Source organism: Helianthus annuus, chromosome 14 (assembly GCF_002127325.2).
Source record: "Helianthus annuus cultivar XRQ/B chromosome 14, HanXRQr2.0-SUNRISE, whole genome shotgun sequence".
Classification (NCBI taxonomy): domain Eukaryota; kingdom Viridiplantae; phylum Streptophyta; class Magnoliopsida; order Asterales; family Asteraceae; genus Helianthus; species Helianthus annuus.
In genome coordinates this window covers 121,499,537-121,511,803 of record NC_035446.2, presented here as the reverse complement: position 1 = coordinate 121,511,803, position 12,267 = coordinate 121,499,537, and the positions used below count along the sequence as shown (strand labels likewise).

The window sequence follows — 12,267 nt, the reverse complement described above, 5'->3', positions numbered from 1 at the left end:
CTTTTAGTAATGGTTATATTTATTTACTATTTGAAAAGCCATTTAATTGATAAACGTTTAGTATCATCTCTAAAGTATTCCAAAAAGTATTAAGTTACAATTATTAATTGAAGACAAAGAATATAAGTGTCCTTTGATCACATGAATATTTGATCAACTGAATACTGTTGATTATTCAGCCCTACCACAACTACACAAGTCGAATGGTAGACCTACAGATAATAATTGAATAAAATTCATTGTAACTAGAGCTACATTAAGCATGTGCTTCATGACAGATGATTAAGGCAGTAAACGAACTGATCGAACATAAATGTGGCGTTGTTCGTGTTCATTCATTAAGAAATGAGCTTGTTCATGAACTGTTAACGAACGCATACCAAACGAGATTTCTTGTTCGTGTTCTTTCGTTAAGGAAATGTTAAGGAAATGAACGTGTTCATGAACACTTACCAAACACAAATGAACTCAAATAAATGTTCATGAACATAAATAAACGCAAACAACATTTATTAACACAAATGAATACACACGAACATATATTCATTTTAGAATAAAATCAACGTTTTCCATTATAAAGATTACGAAGAAACTAAAAAAATAAGCACCTCACGTAATTATACGAACAAGGTTGACATAATTATCAAAACCATGATTAACACAAAATTAAGAAACTAATTTGTTGAGTTTTAACACAAACTAAAATTGTAATAATCAAATGAGTGATGCTAGGGGACACATATAGTATCACTAGGGTTTCAAAATTTTAAAAAGAAAACAATATAACAAAAATACAATATATAAAACCACATAAATGAACAAATTACCAAACGTTCACGAACATAAACGAACAAACACCACCTCTGTTCATAAATTTCTTCTTATTATTTATCAAACGAACGAACATAAAGAACTTTCCGTCGAATGGTTCACGAACTATTCGCTAAACGTTCAGTTCGTTTACCGCCCTACAAGTGATGTGATATTTTTTACGTGAGGCAATGATTTGATCGGTATTGTTTTCGTACTTTTACGCATAAAGGCATTTTAGTACTCTGTTTATATAATTATAATGTTTCTTTTAAAATTTAAGAGATTTTTTATAGAACTACTTAATAACAAATACCAAGCCACAATCTCATTCTCTATAGAATGAGTTTTTTATTTTTATATATTAATTTTTTTTATTTTTATGTTTTAAGCATTTTTATTGTTATTTCATTTTTATTATTGAGTTATTTTACGATTATTACTTATTAAAACTCCTTTTAAATAAATAAATTTGTCTTTTCTAAAAGCTTTTTTTTATAAACTTCTTGTATAATTGTTTGTTTTTCAAACTTCTTTTTAAATCGTTCATCTTTTGTTAATATATCGTTATTTAAATCATTCATTTGTTTAAAACCGTCTGTTTTCTTAAAACTCTTTATTCTTTAAACCTTTTTTATTTAAATCATTCGTATTTTTTAAATCGATCATTTTTTACTTGTGTTGAAATCTTTCTTTTTTTATAAACGTCTTTCTTAAAATAAAAATAAAAACTTTTTATAAACGTTTTCTATAAAAAAACTTTTTTAAAATGTTTGTTTTTTAATTGGATTCGTTTTTAAACATATTAAGAAAGACGTTTTTTAAATGGAAGGTTAGAAACAAGTAAAAAATGACGGATTTAAAAAAAATAAACGATTTTAATAAACAAAAGGTTGAAAAAATAAAGAGTTTAAAACAAACGGACAATTTTAAACAAATGAACGATTTAAATAAACGATATATTAACAAAAGATGAACAGTTTAAAGTGTTAAGGTCAGTTCTTTGGTTTTAAAAAAAGTCAAAATAGACGAGTCGACCGGTTTCATCTGGTGAAAAATTTTGATTTCTTTTACAACTTTTCTGGTTGTGATTATTTGCACCAGTCATGGGCAACGAACTTGCCATTATCCAAATATATGACATTATCTATATTACTATTGATTACATCACACGTGTATAATATCAACTCATGAAGATGGTTCAGTATCATCAAATTATGTACATATTGATGAAGAACATTCTAATGGTAAGGTTGAACTATACCAGCGCCGTTCAAATTCAGTTCTAATCGTTCAGCGAAGGAAATTCATTAAGCTTCTAAGTGTTTTGCAGGCCCAAAAACCGATTTCCATGATTAGTTTATATAAGATAAACCCATGTGAATCATAACCTTATATAATAGAAGTGGTAATGCATCAGCCGAGTCAGGTAATGGGTCAAAACGGGTAACTCTTTTGTTAGGATTTGATTTACCCGCAACGTGTTGTCTGCAAATATTGAACCTTTTTATGAATAACTAGTTTCAAGTTTGATTAGAAAGGTTACATTATCTCATGTATGACCATTTGGCATTTGGTAGGTCTATGGATGCAACTTCAGCTTCTCAAGTCAGAATTAATAGAAAACGAAAACAAGTCTGAAATGGTTACATTGATTGACGATGAAAGATTTACTTGAACTAATCAAAACACAATCTCAACAATATTGTCCAGAGCCAAAGAAAATTGAGACTTTTCATACTTGGTAGTTGTACTAAATGAATCAGGGTTCGAAGACGCCAACATGGAGATATGGCGGGTCCTTCTGTTTTTGAAACATTAGAGAAGAAATACATGAAGCAGGAGTTATGACATAGACCGAAAAGAAGGCTTTTGTTTGATCGTATAAATTCAGGGATGACGGATATTGTGAGACCACGAGTAGAAATTAGAAGTATGTTGAGGAAAGATGTTATTGAGGAAGTTGCCTGCATTGTCACACAGTAAAGAAAATGGAGTCAGTGACGTGGTGTCGATTGAGGAAGTTGCCTGCATTGTCACACAGTAAAGAAAATGGATCAGTGACGTGGTGTCTGAGAAGGTCGTCGATAGAGGATTGTGGCTCGATCCGGTGGACATTGGGTTCTCCCGTGATAGAGACTAAAAACTTTCTGTTTGATAAGTTTGCAGCAGAGCTGGTCTCATGTAGCCATGTTCCTGTTGGTATGAGCTATCTAATTCACACACTCACAAACAGATGAACACTCAATGAAAGCAATGCACGATTTTATTGATTACTGATAATTGAGAGAACATAAAGAAAACAATGTACAAGATGAGAATAAATAAGAAAATAACAAACGGCTATCTCCTAGAAAATAGAGAGATCCAAAAATCTCGGACAATCACAACAGCCTCAAACGGCTTTATTGAATTCACAAATAATCACGTGCATGCTTGAAATTAGACCAAGAAGTTTAATTTCTTTCAACACCCTCCCTTAATTCAAGTTCTCTAACACCCAACATTTCTCTAAACTTCACAAACTTTTCTTTGCATAGGGCCTTCGTAAGCAAATCTGCCATTTGTTCATTTGCTCCACAATACTCAAGAGCCACCTGCTTCTGATTAACCATATCGCGAATGAAATGATACTTTAATTCAATGTGCCTGGACCTCCCATCTAGAACTGGATTCTTGGACAAATGAATTGATGAACGATTATCACACTATATGACTGTAGGCTCATCTTGAACAACCTCTAAATCATTTAAAATCCTTCTCAACCAGATTGCTTGACATGCAGCTCCAGTAGCTGAGATGTATTCAGCCTCAGTACTGGACAGAGCTATAGACTGCTGTTTCTTTGTAGACCATGACACAACTCCACTTCCAAGAGAAAACATATACGCAGACACACTCTTCCTATCATCTAAGCATCCAGTCCAATCACTGTCAGTGTAACCTTGCAACTTCACAGCCACATTCTTCTCATAACATAGACCATATCGAAGAGTACTAGCAACATACCTCAGAATTCTTCTTGCAGCCCCAAAATGATTCTTATTAGGAGTTTGCATGAACCTGGAAAGAACATTCACTGCAAAACTAATATTTGGTCTCGTATGCTGCAAATACATGAGACCTCCAATCAAGCTCCTGTATGTCAATGCATCAGCAGACTCACAATCATCATCCTTCTTGTGCTTTTCATTTGTATTCATAGGAGTGTCTTCTTCTTTACAACTAGTCATTCCAAACTTTTCAAGTAATCCTTCAGCATACTTGCATTGCCCAACAAAAAGCCTCTGATTGTTTTGATACACTTCCAGGCCAAGAAAGAGATTAAGAAGACCCAAATCAGTCATCTCAAACTCATTCATCATCCCTTCTTTGAACTCTTGCAAAAGACTACTGATGGGACTAGTATAGATGATATCATCAACATACAAACATAAGTAAATAATTCCTTTACTCGTCACTTTCTTGACATAAAGTGTGGGTTCATTATAACTCCTAATGAATCCATGAGAGATAAAATAAGCATCAATTATGGCATACCAAGCCCTTGGAGCTTGTTTCAGTCCATATAGGGCTTTATACAATCTATACACTTTGCTTTCATGTCCTTCTACTTCAAATCCCTTAGGCTGCTCGACATATATTTCTTCATCAAGTTTGCCATTCAGGAAGGCTGATTTAACATCGAGTTGATAAACCATCCATCCCTGAGCAACAGAAGCAGCAAGAACTGTTCTGATTGTTTCAAACCTTGCAACTGGAGCAAATGTATCCTGAAAATCAACACCTTTTCTCTGAGAATACCCCTTAGCCACCAATCTGGCCTTGACTTTATAATTTCACCATTTGGTCCCAGTTTGGTCTTGAAAAGCCATTTTAGACCAACCACATTCTTGTTAACAGGAGCCTCAACAAGTTTCCAAGTGTCATTCTTCTCAATTGACTTGATTTCTTCCGTCATTGCTTCTCTCCATTCTTTCTGTGCAACTGCATCCTCAAAACACATAGGATCTATAATGTTTAATGCAAATTCACATACCATATAGTCCTCCATAGGTGTTTTCTCCTCGTAAACTTCACTGAGTTGTCTTGTCTTCAGACGCAGGGATTGAGAATCAACCGTAGGGTCAGCATCATTGGAAGCGGACAAACCAGGAGCTCCATTGTTCACATTATTACTTGCTACATCATGAGATTCATTCAGACAAGAAACACTTGCTGAACCAGGCTGCACTTCACCATCAGGGGCGTTATTGTCATTTGGAATCTCCAGCAAATCACCAAAAACACCTAGATCCCATAAATGTTTGTTTTGATTATTCTTCACTTGAGACCAATCCCACTGTATATCTTCAAAACACTTGATAACTCTCCTGGTGATAATCTGTTTGTTATCGGATTATACAATCTATAACCCTTTGATGGGTAAGAATACCCAATCAAAATGCACTTGGCAGAAGTGGCTTCGAACTTGTGCTTCAGCTGACTTGGCTTTAAACCATAAGCAATACTTCCAAAGACAAGTCTTCAACTTTAGGGTTTTAACCAGTCTACATATGCAGTGGAGTCTTAACATCCAAAGCTTTTGTAGGAGATAAGTTAATAAATGAACGGCAGTTGAGACTGCTTCAGCCCAGAAATAACATGGCATGCCTTTAGCTTGCAACATGCATTGAGCCCTTTCCACAATAGATCTGTTTTTCCTCTCACTCACGCCATTTTGCTCAGGCGTGTATGGTGTTGTGAGTTTCCTCTCAATGCCATGTAATTCATAGAAAGTAAGAAACTCATGTGAACAATACTCTCCTCCACTATCACTTCTCAAAACTTTAATAAACTTCTCACTTTGTTTTTTGACAAGAGCTTTGAACACTTTAAACTTAGCAAAAACTTCTGACTTCTTTTCTATAAAATATACCCAAGTCATTCTTGAATAATCATCGATAAAAAGAAGAAAGTACCTGCTGCCACCAAGGCTTCTCACTGGCATAGGACCATACACATCCGTATGCACAATTTCAAGTGGTTGAGTAGCCCTCTTAGTACTTGTCTGAAAAGGAAGTCTATGCATCTTGCCCAAGGCACACCCTTCACACTGTCCATACTCTTTCATTGCAGGCAGCCCAAGAACCATGTGTTTACTATACAGTTGTTGAAGAGCTTGAGAATGGAGATGTCCAAATCTACAATGCCACAATCTTGTATCTTCATGAACTTTGGATTGACCACTTGATTTAACTTTTGTTGCATCCAAAGGAAACATGTTATTTGCTGCTAACTTTACCCTCATTAATTCAGATTGAGTCTCTTTATGAATAATTGAACAAGCATCATTATCAAACAAAAGAGCATACCCTTTTCTCATCAACTGACCAACACTCATCAAGTTATATTCAAGACTCGGAGCATAGTAAACATCATCAAGATACTTATAAACACCATTTGAAATCATAATTTAATTGTACCTTTACCAACAACAGCCAGGTTCTTTTTATCTCCCAACTTGACATCCAACTTGAAGGATTCATCCAAATTCACAAAGCTAACCTTGGCACTTGTCATATGATTGGAGCAGCCTGAATCGATAAACCAGAGACTCGGGTTTTTTGGTGTAGCAGCACTCAAAGCCATAAACAGGTAAGGAGTCTCTTCATTCTTGCCTTCTTCCTCTTCTGTATTGGCTGCAACCTGGCTGCAACCTTGGCTTGACCTTCATCATTGAACCAACACTCTCTTTTAACATGACCATATCTATTGCAGTTGTAACACTAGGGCCCTTTGTTCTTGTCTTCATTTATACGCCCCCTCTCTCTTCCTCTATAATAACCTCTTCCACGTCCTCTATTATTCTGATCATAGGGAGCCTCCTATTCGATTGATAGGCTTGTAATGCCTGCTCATCAGATCTTTCTTTGTTAACACTTTTACTTTCACCCATTCTCCCATTTAATCTCTCCTCCTGAGATTGTAATGATCCCATCGGCTTGATAGGAGCCAAGGTGTTGAGATCATATGCAACCTCAATAGATGGCACTACATAATCAAATCTGGCTGTAAGGCTCCTTAAAATCTTTCTGACGATTTTCTGATCAGAGATCTCCTCACCAAAAGCTCTCTGTTGGCTAACTATTCCCATTACACGTGAAAAATAATCACTAACAACTTCTCCTTATTTCATGGACAGGTTTTCAAATTCTCTTCTTAAACCCTGTAGTTTTACAGCTTGCACTTGTGAGTCTCCTTGAAACTCCATTCGAAGAATCTCCCACGCATCTTGAGATGTTTCAGCAGCAGCAATACGAGAGAACAAGGTGTCATGAACACCTTGCTGAATAACGGCCAAGGCTTGAGCATCTCTTTTGAGTTCTTTCCTTCTTTCGTCAACGTTTTCTCCATGATCTGCCATACCCTGGCCAGTTCCCACAGCCCTTTAGATCTGAGAATTGTCTTCATTCTAATACTCCAATGCTCATACCCTTCTCCTTTGAACACAGGGAGAGGAGTTTGAGATGTATTTGACATAATGATTGTTTCAGCCATGAACAGAATACTTCACACCGGCTCTGATACCATGTGTTGGTATGAGCTATCTAATTCACACACTCACAAACAGATGAACACTGAATGAAAGCAATGCATGATTTTATTGATTACTGATAAATGAGAGAACATAAAGAAAACAACGTACAAGATGAGACTAAATAACAAAATAACAAGCGGCTATCTCCTAGAAAATAGAGAGATCCAAAAATCTCGGACAATCACAACAGCCTCAAACGACTTTATTGAATTCACAAATAATCACGTGCATGCTTGAAATTAGACCGAGAACTTTAATTACTTTCAACAGTTCCCATGGCTTTCTTTGGGTCACATCCTCCCTTTCCTCGAACTCTCCAAATTCATAGCCCAAAATGGTGACGAAGTCTCATTTCTTTCGACCACTAGAAACATCCATCGTCTCCCTACCCTCCCTTCCCATCTATCGCCACTTATAAATATTGTGAAACTCACTCTTCCATATGTTCACGAGCTACCCCAAAATGCCAAGCCCACCATGGACCTCCGCACTGGTGACACTCATGATCACCTCAAAAGAGGTTTTGAAGGTCTTCAGCAGGAAGTCACTTGGTTTCTTGAGGAAGAGTCGCCAGATTGGATTATTTATGACTTTGCTCCCTACTGGTTGCCTTCCGTTGCAGATGGCCTCGGGATTTCACATGCCCATTTCTCCATTGTCACCCCATGGTTCATTGCTTTTTGGGGAGCCTTAACCGACGACTTGATAAATGGTTCAGATGAACGAATGTTGGCTGAGGATTTAATGACACCCCCAAAGTGGGTTCCCTTTCCGAGCAAACTATGCTACCGAGAGCATAAGGCCAATTTGATAATGTGCCACTATTCTTCTAATGCTTCTGAGGTTTCAGATGCATATCGTTTGTGGATGATTTTGAAGGGATCTGATTGTATGTTTATGAGATATTGCTACGAATTAGAGCCTCAATGGCTAACCCTTTTAGAGAAGCTGCATGAGCTTCCGGTAGTTCCTGTGGGTTTACTTCCACCCACAAACATTGGAGATGAGAAAGATGAAACATGGGTGATGGTCAAGAAGTGGCTTAATGGCCAACAAAAAGGTCATGTGGTGTATGTTGCAATAAGAAGTGAGATTATGGTGAGCAAAAGTGAGTTGGTTGAGTTAGATTTGGGTCTCAAGCTGTCCGGGTTGCCATTCTTTTGGACTCTTAGAAAACCCGCAGGTTCCACCGAGTCTGACTCGATGGAGTTGCCAGACAGGTTCTTGGAACGAACCCGTGATCGTGTTGTGGTGTGGACGAGTTGGGTACCTCAGTTACAAGTACTGAGCCATGAGTCAGTGGGTGGTTTCTTGATTCATTGTGGTTGGAGTTCAAATGTGGAGGGGCTTATGTCCGGTCACCCTCTAATAATGCTACCGTTTTTGGTCGACCTAGGTCTGATTGCTCGAATACCGGTGGACAAACAGGTGGAAGTCTAGGTCCCAAGAAATGAGGAAGATGGATCCTTCACTAAGGAATCGGTGGCTAGATCAGTGAGGTCGATTGTGGTCAACGATGAAGTGAAAATCTATAAGGCGAATGCTATGGAGTGGAGTAAAGTTTTTGGCGACACTAAATTGCAAAAGAAGTATCTAGACTATTTCATAGATTATTTGGAAAAGAAGAGACGTGTGGTCGCATGATCAAATGTTATGTGGAATGTATGGAATAACAAGTTTTTATATTGAATCGATGTTCTGTGATTGGGAGACTCATTGTTCCTTTTGTGATTTGTATCAGGGGCGGATGTATATAGGAACAAGGGGTAGCCTCCGCTACCGCTTGGTCGGAAAATTTTTGACGTTTTTAGTGTAAATTTTGGAAAAATTTGACGTTTTTTCGATTTCGTTACCGCCTATTTATAAAACGTTACCGCTTGGTCGTAATCCTAGATCCGCCACTGATTTGTATCTTCATCTTCATGTTATTTTTCTTATTATTTGGTAATTAGACAACTTTTAGTAATGGTTATATATTTACTATTTGAATATTAATTTAATTAATAGTTGTTTTTTTATCAAGTCTAAAGTATTGCAACTTTAATTATTAAGTTACAATTATTAACTGAAGACAAAGAAGAACATGAGTGTGCCCATTGATCACATGCTGATTGCTCAGCCTTACGACCACTCCACAAGTCAAATTCTAGACATACAAATAATTGAAATAAAATTCATTGTATCTAGAGTTAAAGGTAAGTCTGTGGTTCGTAACAGATGATGATATTTTACGCGATGTAACAAAGGATCCAGTCGGTATCATTTTTGTTTGTTATGCACAAAAAATTAGATAAATATATGTAGTAAAATATTCCAAAAAAATATGTAAAATGAAGTAAAAAAGGTAAAATAGTTAAGAATGAAGAATTGCATCTCCCATTTTGAGCTTTTCTTACGACATATTTGCCCAACTCAAAATCTAAATTGCATATTCTTCTCCCTTAATGAAAGTTCATTTAATGACATAACTATGCAATTTATATACATACTAGCGAGGATACGTTGTAACCCACGTGTTACAATCCCGGTGTAGTCGTCAAAGGTTGATTACTAAAACCCACTATGGTTGTTTTTTTATTTATTTGTTTATACGCGTATAACCTTGATACTGATTGGGAATATTTATTAATTGGATTAATAAATCAAACATATTTTATAAAAACAAAAATCGGCCATGATTATATATATAATAGGCTCCTGTTAAAATATGTAAACCGCTTCCGCTATAATTTTGATACACTGATTCCCAACACCTAGGATCCACGCGTTGCGACGAGACACCATTAAACCAAAACAAAAATATAAGTAAAAACATTGAACTACGCACGCGTACTGTGACCTGTAACTTGCTAAATTTAGACTGATCATCATTGAAAAGAATAACTGTGCCGAAATGGTATGAAAACCATGTTAAAAAAAGAAATAATAATAGTAAATCTATAAATTATAGAATTTAAAATTCAAAGTAAAAGGATGATTTTATGTTCATGCTAACAAAAAGTAAAATATATAGCCTGGAGATAAAGCTTGTGAATACATCTCAACAACAAAAGCCATATAGTGATTTGTCATAATTATCTATTTTCCATTTTCACACAATGTAAAATGTTGTGTTGTACTTATGTAAAAGGAAACAAAAAATGAATAGTAAAATAAAGAGGGAACACAAAGTTGTAAAATTATAGAGGGATAATGTCATATGCTTTTTGTAATGGGCCAAACTATTCACATACCAATTTTGTCTATTTACACACCTAAAAGGTGATTTTTGTCTTTACATGCACACCCTGCAGTGTCGAACTGTGGCCAAAACGGGGCGTTTTGGTCCGATTAACCAGACAAAGACTGACGGGTGTCTGACGAGTCTGTTGTCTGGACCAAAACGCCGAGCTTTGGCCGCGTTTTGGTCCTGTCAACCAGACCGGGTATCAGTCTTTTGTCTGGTTGACAGGACCAAATCGCGGCCAAAGCTCAGCGTTTTGGTCCGGTCAACAGACCCGTCAGACACCCGTCAGTCTTTGTCTGGTTAATCGGACCAAAACGCCTCGTTTTGGCCACAGTTCGACACTGCAGGGTGTGCATGTAAAGACAAAAATCACCTTTTTGAGTGTGTAGATAGTAAGATGAGTGTGTGGATATTTACTCTGTTATTTGGGCCATTTTTACAAACCAAGATACCAAAAGAAAAATTGGGAACCCCCTAAAAACCAACAAACGATTTCAAGCATCCATTCAGAAACGATACAACCATCCGGCGATCCAATTGTTCAGACTTTAGCTGGCGTCCGTGGTGAGAGAGCTTTAGTCGCCGGCGGCGGCAGCAAGAGAGCTTCGGTCGGTTCAATTCTTGTTTACAAAGTTTCCATTCTTGTTTATTCAGAAACGATATCGCTTTCTCGATTATTCGATACAAAGGTTCGATTCGATACACATGATTCCCAGTTCTATTGAAACCTGTAAGATTTTGCACTTAAACTCTATTCCCGGTGCGTCCTGTTCGACAGGTAAAACAATGAATTAATGCCGTAGTTCTATTGATTTTATTGAATGGACCACAGTTTAATTAATACCATAGATTATTTTAGTTGACTTTTGATACCTATTCAATTTTGCTCACATTTTTTATTTTCTATAATTGTTCATTGTGTATTAAAATTGTTTGGATTTTATTCAAAATTTTGTTCCATCGATTAATAGAGCCTTCTTTAATTTTTACGAGAGGCATTTGTTTATGGTAGGTTTCTTCAAGAAGATTAGGTTGAAGATTGAATATGGGTGAGCAGTTGAAACTGTTAGAATCGTCTGAAACTGTTGAACCTATAAAAGAATAGATGATATCCAAAAGCCAAAGCATGATCTACTAATCAAGAAATATGCAAAAGATTGAATTAGTCTTTCCCCAAAGATAGTAAATCATAAACACCTATTCTGAACATCTGTTCAAGAGCATGGCTAACATATGATGAAGACTTGGAACCGCTATTCAAGAGTACCAACATCTGATGAAGGCTAGCATCTGTTAAAGACCAAAGCCCTGATCAAGCCAATGGTCTGATGAAGAAGACCAAATATGTGTTATGCCAAACAGATGTTTGGAAAACTGCAACAGAGGATAACTTAGACAGTGGTTTCAAATTGTAACAATATTTATCTTATCAGCGTTTAGTATAGCCTAGATCAGATGATAGGATTTGCTCAGATGTTTGCAAAGATCTAAGAATCTTTTCTGTTAGGAAGGTTAGATGTCACTATTAGGGTGATGTCAGCTAATCACCGAACAGAACTTTCGTACTTAGTATAAATAGATCACACCTATTAGTGATCTATTCATCACATACATCACATTTTCTCTTGTACAAACTGATTTGTTCACGTGA

General features: G+C 36.4%; 1 protein-coding gene, 1 long non-coding RNA gene and 1 pseudogene across 2 annotated transcripts; 2 read left to right on the top strand and 1 right to left on the bottom strand.

Annotated features, from left to right (window-relative positions):
- Nucleotides 1–6,258: 6,258 nt before the first annotated feature.
- LOC110907282 lies at nucleotides 6,259–7,216 on the bottom strand. Its single transcript, XM_022152284.1, has 3 exons — nucleotides 7,018–7,216; nucleotides 6,638–6,936; nucleotides 6,259–6,498 (listed from the first exon to the last, which is right to left on the bottom strand). Exons 1-3 carry the CDS (start codon nucleotides 7,214–7,216, stop codon nucleotides 6,259–6,261), a joined length of 738 nt encoding a protein of 245 aa, XP_022007976.1.
- Nucleotides 7,217–7,470: 254 nt separating this feature from the next.
- LOC110907283 lies at nucleotides 7,471–9,034 on the top strand (annotated as a pseudogene).
- A 2,045-nt stretch (nucleotides 9,035–11,079) lies between these two features.
- LOC110909237 lies at nucleotides 11,080–11,836 on the top strand. Its single transcript, XR_002575280.2, has 2 exons — nucleotides 11,080–11,394; nucleotides 11,629–11,836. It is a non-coding gene; the product is annotated as an uncharacterized LOC110909237 (long non-coding RNA).
- The last annotated feature ends 431 nt before the right edge of the window (nucleotides 11,837–12,267 follow it).